This window comes from Glycine max, chromosome 12 (assembly GCF_000004515.6).
Source record: "Glycine max cultivar Williams 82 chromosome 12, Glycine_max_v4.0, whole genome shotgun sequence".
Lineage (NCBI taxonomy): Eukaryota > Viridiplantae > Streptophyta > Magnoliopsida > Fabales > Fabaceae > Glycine > Glycine max.
The window spans coordinates 28,822,678-28,839,930 of NC_038248.2; the positions used below are offsets into that span (position 1 = coordinate 28,822,678).

Here is a 17,253-nt window from a genome sequence, read left to right on the forward strand (position 1 = left end):
GTAATTTTCCTTGCTAAAGTTGGACGAACAAGAACAATACATTGGATGTTGGGTTTTCAAGTAGCTTTGGCCACAATTCACTTATACACGCATTAGACGCTATGTATTGTTGTGAAAACATTGGCTTGCGTCCATTTTTGTACATTGGATGAATCTTCAATTAAAACAATTTTGGTGTGTAAGTTAAGAGTTTTACCTATACCATCATTAGATGCATATAAACCTATACAACTTAGTAAACTTCATTAATCCATCAATCTTTCATATTGTCATCAAAACTATGAGATTTTGATGTGTTAGACATCTTTCATGTCTTTGGTTTTAACATCAAAGCCTTAACCAATTGTGCTTCATTCTTTGAACTTAGGAGTTTCCTCATGTTTCTCACCGAATACAACAAGTTTCCTCCATGTTACATAAGGACCCCTAACATTTGGGATGAACATGATTTTGATAACAAATAGTTAGATACTCAACTTTAATGCATTAATAAGTGAAGGATGCATATGATTATATTTAGGAGAAGTGTTAGCAACATACCGCCTAACACATACACTTTCTTATTGTTGAAACTCATTGAAAACTACAAAAACAAGAAAGAGACATTAAATGAAAGGTGAGATCCACTCGAATTCATGATTTTGAGTAAATTTCAACCAATAATAGAGAATGTGTTCAAAAGAATATATTGCTAGCATCTATCTTATATTTAGTGTTGGGTGGTTTGTAAATCCAAACATCATTTCTAGGTTTGAAACTTTTTTCACTAAGGATGATATTGGTAGATAGAATCATTCGATATAGTACTATAGTCTAGTTTTGATTCATAAGGATAATTGCAAAACTCAAAGTATAAAGTTTTGAAACATAATCCATCACAAATTCAACAAATAAGATACTTCATCCATAATCTTAGAAGAGAGATTAAATTATATTTTACAAATGTTCACAAATTTTTCCCTTAAGGTATTTCTTGAAACAATATAACAATTTTTTACAAGACAATATATTTAAAATTGTTATAAAAATATTGAATTTTGTAGACTTTTTTAAAAATACTTTAAACAAGATATAAAGTGTTTTAGATAGACAAATATCAAAACCTTTCGTATTTTAGTTCGTTTAAAACTAAGACTGATTATTCCTTTTTATCCCACCAAAAAACAAAAACAAATTAATGCAAGTATTATTTATCTCAAGTATCTTCGAATTCACGAGTAAACTTTGACTTACTTTCCCAATTATCTTTAAGCTTTCACCATTTACATTGAGCAAATGTCAAAAATAAAACTCACGGACTATAACATCTTAATAAAATAAAATTAGTGTAGACACTCAAATATTTTGTCTAGGCTCATTGCATTCAATCACAATGATATTTTTTAATAAAATATATTGAAGAAATAGTATTTTAAATTAAACGTAACAGTTTCACTGGCAATTCAGAACAATTTTAACTATCCTGCTACCGAGTTTTAGTTTGTATCAACTGCCATTCGAAGAGAATAATAAAATTTAACCCGGTTTTATACAAAAGCAAGTTCAGCAAGTTTGCAAAGATTTGTAGTAGCGAGGCCTATCACAAGCTCAATCCTTCTTAATGTAAAGCATACAAGAGTAATTTACACGACCATACGTAACTTTTCCATCAAATCATCTTAATTTTATCATAATGTGGCTGTAATCTCTTATAAATTCTCTTCATATGGGGTAAAACATTTAAGTCGACACAAAACTGACTTCACTGTACAAGTCGACACATGCATAGAACAAGCGCAGCACCAAATTGGCGTAAGTCAGTGGAATCAGGTCCGTCATCTTGTTTTCAAAGGCCATCACTGTCAACACCCATTTCAGAAAGCTTCCAAGACCACAATCTCACTTCTGCCACTTTTTCTTACTTTAATTACTCGGATATGCTCCAACACATCTTAAGTTCACGTTCAACAAAACCAAGACGGAGTGGAAGAACATTTTACCAGAAATACAGCCAATGACAGTGATTAGTATAATAGTACTTATTTACTCTGATTTAGGTTCCGACTAAATATAGATAAAAATTCTTATCTGTAGCCAAATTAATAAAAACTAAAACATGATTTGCATAAGGGTTAAGATTAATATGGTTTAGACTATTTGTCAATTCAACGCAAATAATGCCGTTTAATAAGATGAAGTTATTGCAAATAATCAAGCCTCAGTATAATCTTGCAACAACTACAGAGAACATGAAATTTGACCGAAGTAAATCCAGCTTTATTCTCACGAAGGGTTAACAAAAAGTTAAATTTTATATAAAGAATCGATCAATAAGAAGCACAAGCTACATAAGAAGATTCGGTAAGCAAGCATCACCCAAAAGACTGAAATATTGCAGAAAATAATGATCCTAATATAGCCAAATTTAAAAAGAATATATAAAGCAGCTAAACATCAGACAAGTTCCACAAACGTGAAATTATGCTGCAGCTTAATTAGGAGAGAAGAAAGGGCATGGAAGCAAAAATAAATATCCAGATAACAAATTGTGGGACAAGTTCAGAGAAAACAAAAAAGAATCACTGAATAATCCATATCCAAGATCAAACTACTATAAAATTGAGTAAATATAATCTCAGATTTAGGAGAGCCTTGTTTCAGTATGAAATCAAGGGTCACAAGTTTGACTCTAGAATCAGTCTCTTGCAAATGCAAGTTAAGGCTGCCTATATTTGATCCATAATGGGTGCAACACTTGGATCATGTCAAGGCAAGAGTTTAAAAGCACCAGGTTGCCCTTTCAATTTCATCATCTCGTTAGATTTAAGAATGCATTTATTTTCAAACCCTAAACACTAAAAGGATTTGTGTACAATAAGCGGAAGGAAGCGAAGATGTTCATCAATCTCTCAAGCTTTCTTTATCGTTATAAACATAATGCTGGGCTCAAGTAAAGAGTGTTAGACACAGTATGTTTCTCATCCAGTCTCCACATTAGCAATCAACAATCTTATGCCAAAACACTGAAGATGATGCAAAGGCCTTCGTCATCAACCAGCAAAACAAACTAAACCCTATCAGATGGGAAATAACAGTATCAATTCATTGAAGTTTACAATTCCACAGCTATCTTTCACAAAATAGCCCCACATTAGGATCTTTACAACAAGGGTAAACTCATACAAGGTGGTTTGACTCGTGTTCAAGGTGAGACAGTGAAAAAGATAATGCACAATTTTCAAGGAACAAGAGGACTACAAATTAAATTAAAATTACGTACAGCCCAAGAACATTAACAATCCATGCTAGTGAATAGCCATCTGGTGAAACAACTTGCCACTCAGTGTAGACAATAAATTCATACAGCACAAGCCTGATAGAAATAAACAAAAATAACTAATTTTTGCTATCTTATGATAGTCATATTTGCTATTCCCACAAAAGAAAGGACTAGATATGGAATGATTATATGCAAGAAGATATTGGTTCAGTACCTATCAAAGAAAGGATGAGAGAAAAACAATGAAGGTTGTTTGCCACACCAAGAGGCCACTCGGGGAACAAGCTACGGCTTTTAGCTATGTAAAAAGGGGTAAAAGGAGACCAAGAAGGATATAGAAGAAATTATCAAAGGGAACCTTACAATAAATAAAAATTTGGCTTTTAACCAACTCCAATGACATCATGTGATCCATCTAATTGACCTTATCTAATGGGACAAGACTTAATTGTTATTGAAGAATATAAAATATTTATATATTACTGTGAAAACACCTATAATCTATAATAAAAAAATTAATATACTCGCATTTCACATTTCACAAACAATTGATCAACAAAGGGAGAAATCCCTAAATTTACCTTAAAAACTATTTTTTAGAGGAAAATATTTAACTAAAACTTGAGGTAGACTTAACTATAGCCTAAATCACACCTAATCTCATTAAAGTCATAATGTTTTTTAAAAGATTAATCTTGATATGTACCCAATAGGTGAGTATATCTTAAAAAATTGAAATACCCATATGTTTAAAAGGATATCACCAATTCCCTTCGTCAAAATGACACAAGGATTTATGCATAGCATTAAGTAGTAAAATGGTAATTATGACAAATTACTTTCTATCAGTGAAAAAAAACAAATCTTTGATTTACCACTACATTAGAAAATTATTAGATAATCACAGCATCTAAATCAACAGGATATAACAATCCATTAGAAAATATTGACACGCTAAACAAAACAACAACTTTGAACAACTTTTTGTTAATACTACCCATAGGAAAATGTTACTAAATACAAACTCAGCCAATAAAATTCACCATAGTCCAGGACTATATAATTAAAACAGGCTGTATCAGCCCAGATGATCCAGCTAAAAGTACAAAACTAGTCTATCGCAACAGCTTTAACTAGTAACATTCATATGAATCAAGGCTTAAAAGGGAGCAGATGAAGTCAAGAGGCTGTAAAAGTACAGTCTAACAAATACATTACACCAGAGCACATAGTCTGCAATTCACGCAATCACCAGAAGCACACAAAGCATCTGCGCCCAATAAGCGATGATACACCTGAATCAAACATCCATTCAACTCAATTCATCATTTTACAACCATCATTCAAAGAACATTATTGTAAAAGCATAGGCTTATTGACAAAAGAAAAATAAACAAATAGTTGCACACCCTTTCTTAAAACCCACATGAACAAACAGCCATTGTTTAGAGACAATTCACAAATAACCAGCAAAACAAATTTCAAGCAAGAAAAAAATGTCAAATTATGAAGGCAAAGTGAAAAAAAATACAAAACGAACATGAAATTAAATAGGAAACCAGCTGGGTAAGGCAAAAAAGTTGAGTGAGTAAGCAAATTGAGCAAGGCACAATTAAAGGTCAAAGAAGAAAATTACCAAATCACAAAGCCGCCACTCTCAAGTCAGCATCAATTAAATTCTATAAACTAGAAACCAAACAGACACAAACTAAATATTATATGCTTTATAAACACTATACAAGAGTTTTCATAAATCAGTACCAAAACACTAACGCCCAAGGTAAATCCAGATTTTATGGCTACAATTCTTACAAGTTGACAGAAAAAGTAAAAATAAGAGGCAGTTATCAAGGAAAAAGAATAAAAGTATGTTACCAGTTAATATAAATGAAACGAGAACAAACTGAAATCTTTTTTATCTAGATGGCTACTCTTACATTGTAATAAATGCCAAGACAATGCCAGATCTTTCTCTAATCAATAAACACATTCCATTGATGTTTATCAGTTCACACTCTTTAACCAAGCCAAATGACATTGTATGATCCATGTAGCCAACCTCACCTAGTGGAATAAGGTTTTGTTGTTAATGTTTATCAGTTCACATGCTTCACCTCAGGCCTCACAATGAAAAGATAAATATACAATTTCAAAAGTACCAATGATCATAGTTGTCGATAGCGGCGGGGCGAAGCGGAGCAGCACCCATCCGCGATGGACACGTGTGTAGCGGCGCGGTTTCGGGTCAAGGCTGGAGCGGCCGCTATCGCTGCGGAGCGGCGCGGGTTGCGGAGCAGTTTTTTGCGCCGCTACTTCGAAGTGAACCCTCCTTTTCCAGATGCCCACCGGGAAAATCAAGGTACCCACCACACAGCACAGCCACAACAAACAACACCAGGTTCGCAGCATCAGAAGGTAGATAGAGGAAAGGAAAAAAGAAAAAGAGAAGAAAAGAAAAGAGAAGAGCGAGAAATTAAATGAAAATGGAAAAGGGTGAATGAAGCAAAGGTGGCAGAAAAGAGGGGTCGGAGACAAAATGAGAAACCTTTTCTTTTCTTTTCCACAAAAAAAGCTTTGGCACAGAAGAAAGAGAGAGAGAGAGAGGAAGAATGAATGAATTGCTTATTATGATCTTGTGTCTGATGTTTTTCTTTTATCTTCTTCTTGTTCTGATCGCGTGTGTGTTGGTGTTAATTAATGTGTTATGGTGTGAGGAAAAGTGGTAAAAGGAGTGAAAGGGACGGGACTTGAATGTTCCAGAAAGAGACAATGCTTGCATCTGCACACCAACTATTTATATTTTATACCACGTCTTCCAAAATTATCCTGCCTTAACAATTATCTACCAACTACCATGTGTATACACTATACAGTAAATTCATGTTTTAATATACCATTAGGGGATTCAGCAAAAAAAAACATATATAATAATAATGTTAATAATTAAATAATATAGAAATGATATTAAATAAATATAATAATATCATAATTTTATAATATCAAAAACTTTATATATATATTATTAATTATTTAACATACGTTAAAATAGCGGTCATCCCGCTATCCGCTATCCCACTTTTAGAGCCGGCCGCTACGCCGGTATTGACAACTATGCCAATGATACCATACTATTATCAATAGTTAAGGTAATATTTGATTTAATAGAATGAATAAGCATCATAGTTATGAAATCCATCCATTGTAATTAGTTACTTAACACATTAACTGTTGTCGTTTTGGAAAAAAAGAATCTCATCTCTCAGACAATCCAAGTTATATGGCAACTAAGAGAGGCCAGTATCTTGACAAACTATCAACAAGACAAATGAAATAAAACCAGACTAACACATGAACAAGACAGTTAAAACATAATTCAAAATAAAATATAAATATAGAACAAACCAAAAGTTAGAAAGAAACTAACAAGATCAATTGAATTTCATGCTGGAAGGATTCAATTAATATGCAACTTATCAAAAGCTCACCAACTATAACCATTTATAACCAACTACAGTTGCATCAGAGAATCACAGCATTCATTTATCAGGTTTACAAAACCACAGATCAGCTATATGATCTCCAACAACAACACAAGCAATTTAGAATGTTCGTTTCAATTTAATAAATATTTTGTAATATCACAGCAAGAAGTCAACAAAAGGAGACAAGTAAAACATTACATAACCATTACCATTGAAAAAGAAAAACACATCATGGCAAGAAACCCAAAGATCAAGACAAAGGGAAAACATCCCATACATGTTTGGAAACTCCTTCAGCATGCACATATACAGTAAAAACAGCGCTACACAAGCAAACTATCCATGACATAAACAAGTGAGTCAAATTTTCTCTTTAAAGGGTAATAAACCTCATAGCGCCAAATCAACTTAATTCACAAATAAAACCAACAGCATACAAAGCAGCCCAACAACACTAAAAGCAAAACAAGAATAAATAGCACAGTCAAAGGAACAACACTACAGCCAGAAAAAACAGCACACACACAAAACAGATAAACACACTAACAACAACGCAGGGCAATCAAAACTTAATAGAAACAAAACACATGAACTACTTACACTTACACACAACCTACAAAAAGTTATCAATAACAAGAACATCCAAAATTACCTCTTCAGTAGTAAGGGGGCACGTTGGGATACATGGGCGGAACCCTAGGCACAGGTGAAGCCCCAGAAGGAGGGTGGTGCTGATTCTGGTACCCAGATGAAGCTGATAAACCATAGTGTCCACTATCCGGATAACCTCCACCACCAGCAGGCATTCCACCCGAGCCTGGCAATCTATACATAGAACCACCGCCAGCACCACCAAGCCCGCCGCCCCCAACACCTCCACCTCCTGCTCCCATCCCACCAGCACCAGCAAAGCCCGTTGATCCCGGCCCACCACCGTATCCACCATATGGCCCACCCATCCCACCACCATAGCCACCAGCACCTGCCATAGAACCTGGTACCGGATTCGACGAATTCAGAGGATGGTTATTATTGCCCATCGGTGGCTGCCCACCAAAACCACCATAAGAGCCCATCCCAACCGTAGGCCCGTAATGCCCGGGCCCACCATACTGCCCGGGCCCCGACCCCGACCCCGAATTCGGAGGTATCCCCATTCCTGCTCCCACACCATCCCCATGCCCGTGCTGAACATTCCCATGATGGGCCTGGCCCGAGTCCGGCCCGGACCGCTTCCCTTGCTTCCCATCAGTAATCGCCAACTTACAACTCAACTGCCTCCCTTCCACAGTCTTCATTGGATCTATCAACGCAGCCTTTGCCCCCTCTGGAGACTTGTAAACAAACAAAGCAAACCCTTTCGATTTTCCAGTCTGTTTATCAAACCCTAACGGTCCTTCTTCGATTTCACCGTAGACGGAGAAGTGTGCAAGAAGCTTGTCCGCGGGGAGGTCTGGCGGCACGTTGGCGACGTAGATCTTACGGAGAGCCACGTCGACGGCGTTGGCGTTCAACGCAGAGTTTCCGGCGGCGGCGAGCTGCGTGACGGTGACGCGGCCGTCGATGCGCTTGCTGGGCTCGCGGAGGGCGAGGAGCGCGCCGTCAACGTGGCGGAAGGTGACGAAGCCGTAGCCCTTAGACTTGCCGGTGGCCTTGTCGAGTATGACGACGGCCTCCTCGAGGTCGCCGTAGGTGGAGAAGAGGGAGCGGAGGCCGTCGGTGGTGGTGTCCCAGCCGAGGCCGCGGATGAAGAGCTTACGCTGGGAGACGTCGGGGTCTGAGACAGCGCGCACGGCAGCGAGGACGTCGGGGTGGCGCGCCACCGTGTCCTGGAGGATGTCGAGGAGCTGGTCAGTGGTGAAGCGCTCGATGAGCTTGCGGGCGTCGGAGGGGGAGAGCTTGAGGGGCTCGGAGGAGTCGTTGTTGATGAAGCCGTTCTCGTCGAGCTTGCGCTTCTTGGTCGGATCCATTGGGATTTGGAAGAGGTTGATGTTGATTATGGTGAAAAGGAAGGGGAGGAACGGTTAAACCCTAATAATCTAACTCTAATTTGGCCCTCTTCTCAGAAAGTGGAGACTGAGACTGAAAAGAGGGAAAAAGAACAAGATATTTGGGGTATATATACCCAATGTGGATGTTGGGCGTTTTTTATATTGATCCAGTAGGTATTGGAAGGGTTTGGGCTGTCCGGAAGGTGGACCGCAATGTTTTAAGCCTGGGTGTTTCTAGGTGCACCCAGCATTTTAAGCGAATGGGCGAAAATGCCCTTCACAAAATATAAATTTCCTCCCTCCACATTACTGGTCAGTGTGTTCGTCCAGCTCCTCCTTGCACCGCTTCCTTTTCTTCTTTGCGCCTTTGACCTGTTGGCTTCTTCTCTTCTTGAGCGTGAGCATTGGAGGACATCTCCGCTACTTGTTGGTTCATTTTCCGCGCATTGGCTGCTTCCGTTGAGACGTCTCCACCACTTTTGCCATTGAGGTAAGCTTCTCCTCCTTCGTTAATGGTTGCTGCAGGGTGGAGCATGGTGGTTGGTTCGTATAATGCATATGAATCAGGTGATCCATATGAGTTATATGAATCATCTGATCCGTATAACTCATAGAGATCATATGATCCGTATATTATTTTTTAATTAATTAAAAAATTGAAAAATAGTTAGTTTATTTGTAATTTTAAATATAAAAATTTAATATAGTTTTAAAAATAGTTATTGTTTGAAAAATTATGTTTTCAGTTATGTTTTTAAATGGTTAGTTTATTTGTTAGTTTTGTTTTAAAAAAAGGTATTAATTTTAATTGTAAATATATTAATTTTGTATTTGTTTACAAAAATTTTATTTGTATGAAATATAAATATTTTATTTTATTATTAGTTTGTAAATAGTTATTGTTTATTAGATAAATTAAAAGTATAGTTATTGTTTGCATTTTGACCAAAATATGTATGTATGTGGGAATTTTCATATTATGGTTAGAATTAGAGGTTTAGGGCGTGTCTTAGGAGTTATAGGTAGAGCCCTGGAGAGAGAGAGAGAGCATAATCATCATTCAGATGATATTCCCCAGCGGCGAAGGCCCACAGCATCCGCACGTAGGCAACGGGAAGCTGCTGTTGCTGAGGATGCTCCTCACGTGGATGACGCAACTGAAGATGTATTCCAACATGCTGAAGAAAATTGTTGATGATGCTTAGGGTTTTCCAGGTGGGCCGTGTGAGCCGTCAATGTTGATTGCCTATGGTGACCATGTTGCAGTCATTGTATGGAATGGAGAGGTATTTATGATTTTTAATAAATTATATTTGATAAGTATTTGTTATTATTGTTAAAATTGTTAAACTTATTTAAATTTTTTTCAGGAACGTCCTAAATTGAAGCTATCCTCCCATGGAAGGAAGGTTCAAAAATTTGGGAGGCCTGCTACTGAAATTGAAGGGCTGGTCACTGCCACAAGATTAAGTCCTTTAATCGCATGTTCATTGGACACTGGCAATCAGGGACTTATATCGGCTTTTGTGGAGAGGTGGCATAAGGAGACGAGCAGTTTTCATCTTCCAATAGGAGAGGTGACCATCACCCTCGATGATGTGACATCTCTTCTTCATCTTCCCATCATAGGTGAATTCCACATCTTCGAGACTCTTCATGTCGACGAAGTGGTCTTGATGTTGGTCGAGTTACTTGAAGTCTCTGGAGATGAAGCTAGAGCTGAGATAGTACAATGTCATGGGCATACGTATGCCTATCGTGGCTACGAGAGATTTATCAGAGTAAATGTGAGGTCGAACATTGGACTGTAACAGCTCGTGCTTATTTGTTGCATTTATTATGTTGCACTCTTTTTGCTAACAAGAGTGCAACACATGTTCATGTGGTGTTCTTGGACGCGTTCCAAGACTTGTCTTATCTTACTTATAATAAAGCAAATAAGTTATGCAAATACTCCTTCCTGCCTAAATCATGCTAAGATCCCACCTAAATTGCTTGCACATTATATTTCTAACATAATTTAGGTACATGAATATTTTGTTTCCAATCATATATTGTCCTATATTAATAGAGAAAAAGGGTTAAGGACTGACAATGTAATGTATAACTTTTTTTACGTTTAAAATAATTATTTTAAAGTAATTCAAACTCTGATTTATGATTAGATGACTATATAATTTTTTTACACTATCAATGTATAGGCATTAAACTCTATTAATTATTGTATTTTCATTCATTAATTTATGTTTTATTGTAATTGATGTTTTAGGGTGAATCTTATTTTATCTTATAATAATGCGAATAAGTTCTGCAACGGCTCCTTCCCACCTAAATTAAAATCATGCCTAAATGCATATTATTTTTCCAATGTAATTTAGGTACATGAATATTTTGTTTCCATTCATATATTGCCCTATATTAATTTCTGTGTTTTCATTCGTTAGTTAATAATGCTTTTATTGTAATTGATGTTTTTATTGTGAATCTTGTCTTACTTCTTATCTTACTTATAATAAAGTAAATCAGTTTTGCAACTACTCCTTCCTAAATAAATCATGCTAAAACCTGCTCAAATTGCATGCATATTATCTTTCCAACGTAATTTAGGTACATGAGTATTTTGTTTCCATTCATATACTGCCCTATATTAATTATTGCATTTTCAGTCATTAATTAATGCATTTATTTTAGTTGGCATTTTTAGAGTGAATTGTGGCATGCATGTAACTCCCAATCCCATGCTTATAACTCCTAATCCCATTCATAGATGGAAAATGCATGTGGGTGTTGAAGGGACTGAGATCGTGTAACTCCCAATCCCATGTGTATAACTCCTAATCCCATTCATAGATGGAAAACGCACGTGGGTGTCGAAGGGACTGAGATGGTGGCTCTTAAATGCTTAGACTCCATTGAAGAGAAGGTGAGTTGTGGTTATGGAAAGTTGATAAAGAATGTATTGGTAAGAGAGAGTATTGGTACATACTCCCTCTGGTCCTATATATTGGTCACTTTCAACCGAATCATCAAGACCAAGGAAGGGAAGTTAAGCCATTAAATATGTCTGAAAATAAAACAAGTTTCCAATTATACCCTAACATAATTACACATTCAACTAATTCCACTAATAACTAATTAAATGCTTAGGCTAAATTATCATCTCACATTCTCTCTCTTCCACGCCATTATTAATATTCACTCATTACTCTACTATCCCTATCAATGGATATGGACCAATAGCAACCTTTAATCTCAATATTTCTCTTCCACCGCCTCAATAAACAGCACACATCAGTGATCACTCCACTATCTCCATCAATGAATATGGACCAATAACAACTTTGAATCTCTCTTATAATGAAATCTTACCCAATGGCCATCAAGAATTAACAAGTCAAGGACCACTATTCTCTGCTATCAATCTCTTAATAATGGTTATGGTAATTAAACTAATTATTTAAAAAATTTCCTTCATTTTTTGGTGTGGGTTTTGTATCTTTAAATACCAAAGGTGAAGTTTGAAATTGATTTTAAGCTCACGCCATCAGAGAGGTATCCTACTCTTCATAAACACCATGAACAATGAGGGTGTGAACTTGGATTTCTACTTGAATGTAGTCCCAGAAACAAAGAACAAAAATGAAGGTCCATTATTGAATAGTGATGCCAATAATGTACAATCAAAATCCTCAAATTCTATTGATTTGAATATTGTATCCATGAGTGGTGATGGAGCAAATTCTCAACAACCCATCAGTGGTGAGGGAAATCAATCTCAGCTGTTGGACTTGAATGATCTTCCAAGCGTTGAAATGGACTTTGATATGAGTGTTGACAAGGAAGAAGATGGTATGGATGACGACACTAAAGATGCAAGCTTACACGGGGTAATGAGTGATGGCCAAGAGGAGGAAGCAAATGCAGAAACGAAATTTCCTATAAATGCAAATGATACATTAAACAAGCAACGAAGATTCTTATCAAATGAAGAGTGTAGGTCCATTTTTTGTCTTTTGTTAAATTCAGTTTATAATGGAAAGTTGAAGGAAGGTACAACAAAGAACATTGCCACATTGTACTGCGTTTCAAGAAGGGTCATACAACGTATATGGTGTCAACTTAGGGAAACCGGAGAAACATTGCACAAGAAGACCAAAATTTGTGGAAGGAAGAGGATTGGATTGGATATTGAAAGAATTCGTGAGATTCCTCTTTCAAAGTGGACTACTTTAAGGTCTCTATCACATGCATTGGAGATTAACAAAACATTACCCATTAGATTCCATAAGGATGGAATTATACAACGGCATTCAAATGAGATCAAGCCCTTTTTGAAAGATGAAAACATGAAGTCTCGCTTGCGATTTTGCTTATCCATGCTTGATAATCAAACCATTCCACATAATCCAATGTTTAAATCTATGCACAACATTGTATTCATTGATGAAAAATGGTTTTATATGACCAAGAACTCTATGAATTATTACTTGGCTGCTGGGGAGGAGGAGCCACATCGAACATGTAGAAGCAAGAATTTCATTTGCAAGGTTATGTTCTTATTGTCATGGCTAGACAAAGATTCAACTCTAATGGCAATGAGACTTTTGATGGCAAGATTGGTATTTTTCCATTTGTTACAAAGGAACCGGCAAAGAGAAGGAGTGCAAACAGAGATACAGGGACTATGGAAACAAAACCAATATCTTCAATAAATAAACAAGTAAGCAAACATTTTCTTATTCATCATGTGTTGTCTGCAATCAAAGCAAAATGGCCAATAGGGGATAGAGGAGAAACTATTTTCATACAACAAGACAATGCTCCATGTCACATTGATGAAGATGACAACGACTTCCATTAAGCTGCTAGTGAAGGCGGTTTTGACATTCGATTGGTTTCTCAACCCCCAAACTTGCTTGATTTTAATGTCTTAGATCTTGGCTTCTTTAATGCCATTCAGTCATTACAACACAAAGAGGCTCCTAAAACTATAGATGACCTCATCATGGCAATAGAAAAATCTTTCCTTGACTTCACAACATCGGAATCAAACAAGATATTTCTAACTTTGCAAGCTTGTATGATTGAAATTATGAAAGTTAGGGGTTCAAATAGGTATAAAATCCCCCATTGTAAGAAAGACATGCAATAAAGACAAGGAGGACTTCCTATGCAAGTAAATTGTGATCCATCTTTGGTCCAAGTAATGGTGGACTACTTAAGACATGTAGGTTGATTGAATGGAATCCACTATAAGACTTTTTTTACTAGACTTGTTTGGAAGAATTCCTCTTGTTTTTGAAACGTTGTAACTTGGTTATGCTCGTAGACTTTGTTTCTTTGCTGGTGGAAATTGTAATGTAGCCACTTAGTACTTTTAATTATGTTTGTTTAGTTATGCTTTGTTCTTTCTCTAATACTTCTAGTTTTTGTTCTTAATTTACTATGTAGTGTTCTTTGTCCTTATACCTAGTAGCTTTTGTTGTTCCCCATTTTTTTTTGTCATCCCCATTAGGTTCCTAGTCACAAAAATTACCATGGCCATATTTTGGTCCTTCCCATAAGGTTACTAGCCACATAAACATGTTGACAACGATTTTACTAGTCATCTCATTTTCTGTTCAATATAATGTATTACTAGCCTATATATTTAGACAAGCTTTCTTATTGGACCAAAATAGAATGCTACATCAAATGCAAAATATAAAAACTTTCCAATAGTCACATAAAATAGAATGCCAAAAAGCGCATGCATGGGATTATGGAGAAATAGAACAAATTAAACTAGATTAATATGTTACTAACAAGTTCACATCAAAAAGATATTCTTAAGCCACTAGCATTGAAACATGGATGGATGAACCTAATAAAGAACCAACAAAATCTCTCCACAATGGCATTAGTAATAATAAGGAAAATATATTTTTAGCAGTGCTCACTCAACAAGTTTTTTTTTCTCTTCCTTAGTATCATCCTCACACTCTTCCTCTGGGAACTTGTTAAGATCGAATAAGAGCACTTCGTTACTAACCAATGATGATGCACTTGAAGATGACGTCGCACTCGAACCTTCAATCATTTTCGCTGCACTTGAAGACGACGCCACACTTGAACCTTCAACCATTTTTGCTGCACTTGAAGATGACGGCGCATTTGAACTTAATCATTTTCGGAAATAGCATATTCTAGTTCACCTCCTCCTCTTGTAACTGGTTCAAGTAGAAGGGGAGGACATGTTCAGACTCTAGCGAGTCTTCCACAACCATTCCAAGCAAATCTTCATAACATTGAGACTCTTGTTCAGTGTCTGAGTCCTCAACAACCAATGCCAACAAATCCTTATGGCTTACAATGGGTTCCTTGCCTTTCTCCATGGAGAGAAAAATGTTCTAATTTCAATTGAGAAAGAAAACAAAAGACATAGGTAATATGAGAAAGAAGGTAATATGAGAGACAGAAATAGAATGGAGTATTTGAAGAGGTACTCACATTTTCATTAATTACATGGAGAGAGAAGAGTGGGTGGATGGTGCATGGAAAATAGGCTTCCCTAATAATGAAGTGTTGTGAATAGTATAAAGGACATAATTGGAAAATCATTATTAATAGGTTAGTTGGTGACTTATAAATAGGACCAAGTATTCCTTCTTGAATGTGACCAATATATAGGACCGAAGGGAGTAGAACATGACCATAGGAATCATATAAATCACCTCGGACTTCACAATATCAAAAAACAGAACATCTACTCCCTGATCAAACAACGTGAGTTACGAAGGAGAAATTTAATAGCCTCTATGAATGGGATTGGAAGTTATACGCATGCCACAATTTACTCTAAAAACGCCAATTACAATAAACACATTAGTTATTCAATGAAAACATAGTAATTAATATAAGCTCTGCTAAGCGGTTTCTCCTTCTCTGCAAGTGGTTTGAATAGCTCGGGCTCCAACAAAGATCCCCCTGCAAGAGGGGGAGGAGTATCATCTAAACGTGTTTCCTTTAAAGACATGGACATGCCCCTCGATGGCAAAGATTGATTTGTTTCAAGAAAGCCTAGCCAAGATTGAGTACGGGGAAGGTAATTGATCGAGGCCGTACCCAAAGAGGCATATGTTGAAAATTGCTCTTGGAGGGAATGGAAGAGGGATATGTTGCTTCTCTTTAGATTCACCTGTATAGAAATTGTTAGGTAACTTACTCTTTAAATTTTTGTCATCATCTTTTTCTGGAGTAGAGTGAGGTTGGGCAAGTTCATTGGCGGATGAGGAAGATGCTACTGGTTGAGGTCCTTGACATTGCTTTCCTGACCTCAATGTAATGGCGCTCACATTTTTGGGATTTTGGACAGATTGAGAAGGTAATCTATCAGAATTCTGGGACTGTTGTTGATTTAACTGCGTAGCCAACTGTCCCATCTGATTAGTTAAGCTGTGAATGGAGGCTCTGGTCTCTTGCTGAAACTGCATGTTTTGCATAGTCATTTGCCTCACAAGATCTTCAAGGGAAGGTTGCGGAGGGGCCTCAACTGTTTGTTATTTCTGGGGCTGTTGTTGCTGTTGCTGCTGGATTGGTGGAGGAACGTATGGTCTGCTTGGGCCAGCAGCATTTTGAAAATAAGTCTGTTGTTGTTGCTGTTGCTGTTGTGAAGGATTCGACCATCTAAGGTTGGGATGATTCCTCCATCCGGGATTGTACCTGTTGTTGGAGAGGTCATAATTATTCTGTTGTGGCTGATTTTGCTGTTGAGGTTGAGGAGGTCTGTTGTGGATGTTTGCAGCATAAGCTTCAGGCTATTCAATTTCTTCAGATTGTTGCACAGAAGGGCAAAGGTCTGTGTGGTGGTCGACAGAGGAGCATAAACCACATAGTCTGGCGACAGGTGCAGATTTTTGATTCATGGCCAGTTGGGTTACCAGGTTAACCATGGCATCTAGTTTACCTTCAAGCTTCTTAGTCTCACCTGATGAATTCGTGGCTACTTCATGCACTCCTCTAATGACAATAGCATCACTTCTAGCACTAAATTGTTGGGAGTTTGAAGCCATCTTCTCAATTAAATTTTTGGCTTCAGCAGGGGTCATGTCTCCAAGGGCTCCACCACTGGCAGCATCTATCATACTTCTCTCCATGTTGCTGAGTCCTTCATAAAAATATTGGAGAAGAAGCTGCTCTGAAATCTGGTGGTGAGGGCAACTGGCACATAATTTTTTAAATCTCTCCTAGTATTCATATAGGCTCTCTCCACTGAGTTGTCTAATACCTAAAATATCCTTTCTTATGGTCGTGGTCCTGGAAGCAGGAGAAATTTTTTCTAAGAATACTCTCTTGAGGTCATCCCAGCTCGTGATGGACCTTGGAGCAATGTAATATAGCCAGTCCTTTGCCACTCCCTCTAAAGAATGAGGAAAGGCCTTTAGAAATATGTGATCCTCCTGGACATCTGGTGGTTTCATGGTGGAGCAGACAATATGGAATTCTTTCAGATGCTTTGTGGGTCTTCACCTGCAAGGCCATG

At 37.1% G+C, this 17,253-nt stretch overlaps 1 protein-coding gene and 1 non-coding gene across 4 annotated transcripts; one reads left to right on the forward strand and one right to left on the reverse strand.

Annotated features, from left to right (window-relative positions):
- Positions 1-1,577: 1,577 nt before the first annotated feature.
- On the reverse strand, positions 1,578-8,853 carry LOC100794097 (UBP1-associated protein 2C). 3 transcript variants are annotated; one of them, XM_006592482.3, is made up of 2 exons: positions 7,394-8,853; positions 1,578-1,930 (listed from the first exon to the last, which is right to left on the reverse strand). In XM_006592482.3, the coding sequence occupies exon 1, from the start codon at positions 8,709-8,711 to the stop codon at positions 7,398-7,400; it is 1,314 nt and encodes a 437-aa protein (XP_006592545.1). In that variant the 5' UTR covers positions 8,712-8,853; the 3' UTR covers positions 1,578-1,930; positions 7,394-7,397. The 3 variants fall into 3 exon arrangements, with proteins under 3 accessions (XP_006592545.1, XP_006592544.1, XP_003541062.1); XM_006592481.4 differs by lacking the exon at positions 1,578-1,930 and adding an exon at positions 2,235-3,053 and having other exon boundaries at positions 7,394-8,842; XM_003541014.4 differs by lacking the exon at positions 1,578-1,930 and adding an exon at positions 4,231-4,554 and having other exon boundaries at positions 7,394-8,842.
- Positions 8,854-16,913: 8,060 nt separating this feature from the next.
- On the forward strand, positions 16,914-17,020 carry LOC112998640 (small nucleolar RNA R71). The gene has a single exon (XR_003263734.1). It is a non-coding gene; the product is annotated as a small nucleolar RNA R71 (small nucleolar RNA).
- The last annotated feature ends 233 nt before the right edge of the window (positions 17,021-17,253 follow it).

Excerpts from the sequence above, each read along its gene's own strand:
- LOC100794097 (XM_006592482.3), bottom strand. The coding sequence starts at position 8,711 with ATGGATCCGACCAAGAAGCGCAAGCTCGACGAGAACGGCTTCATCAAC.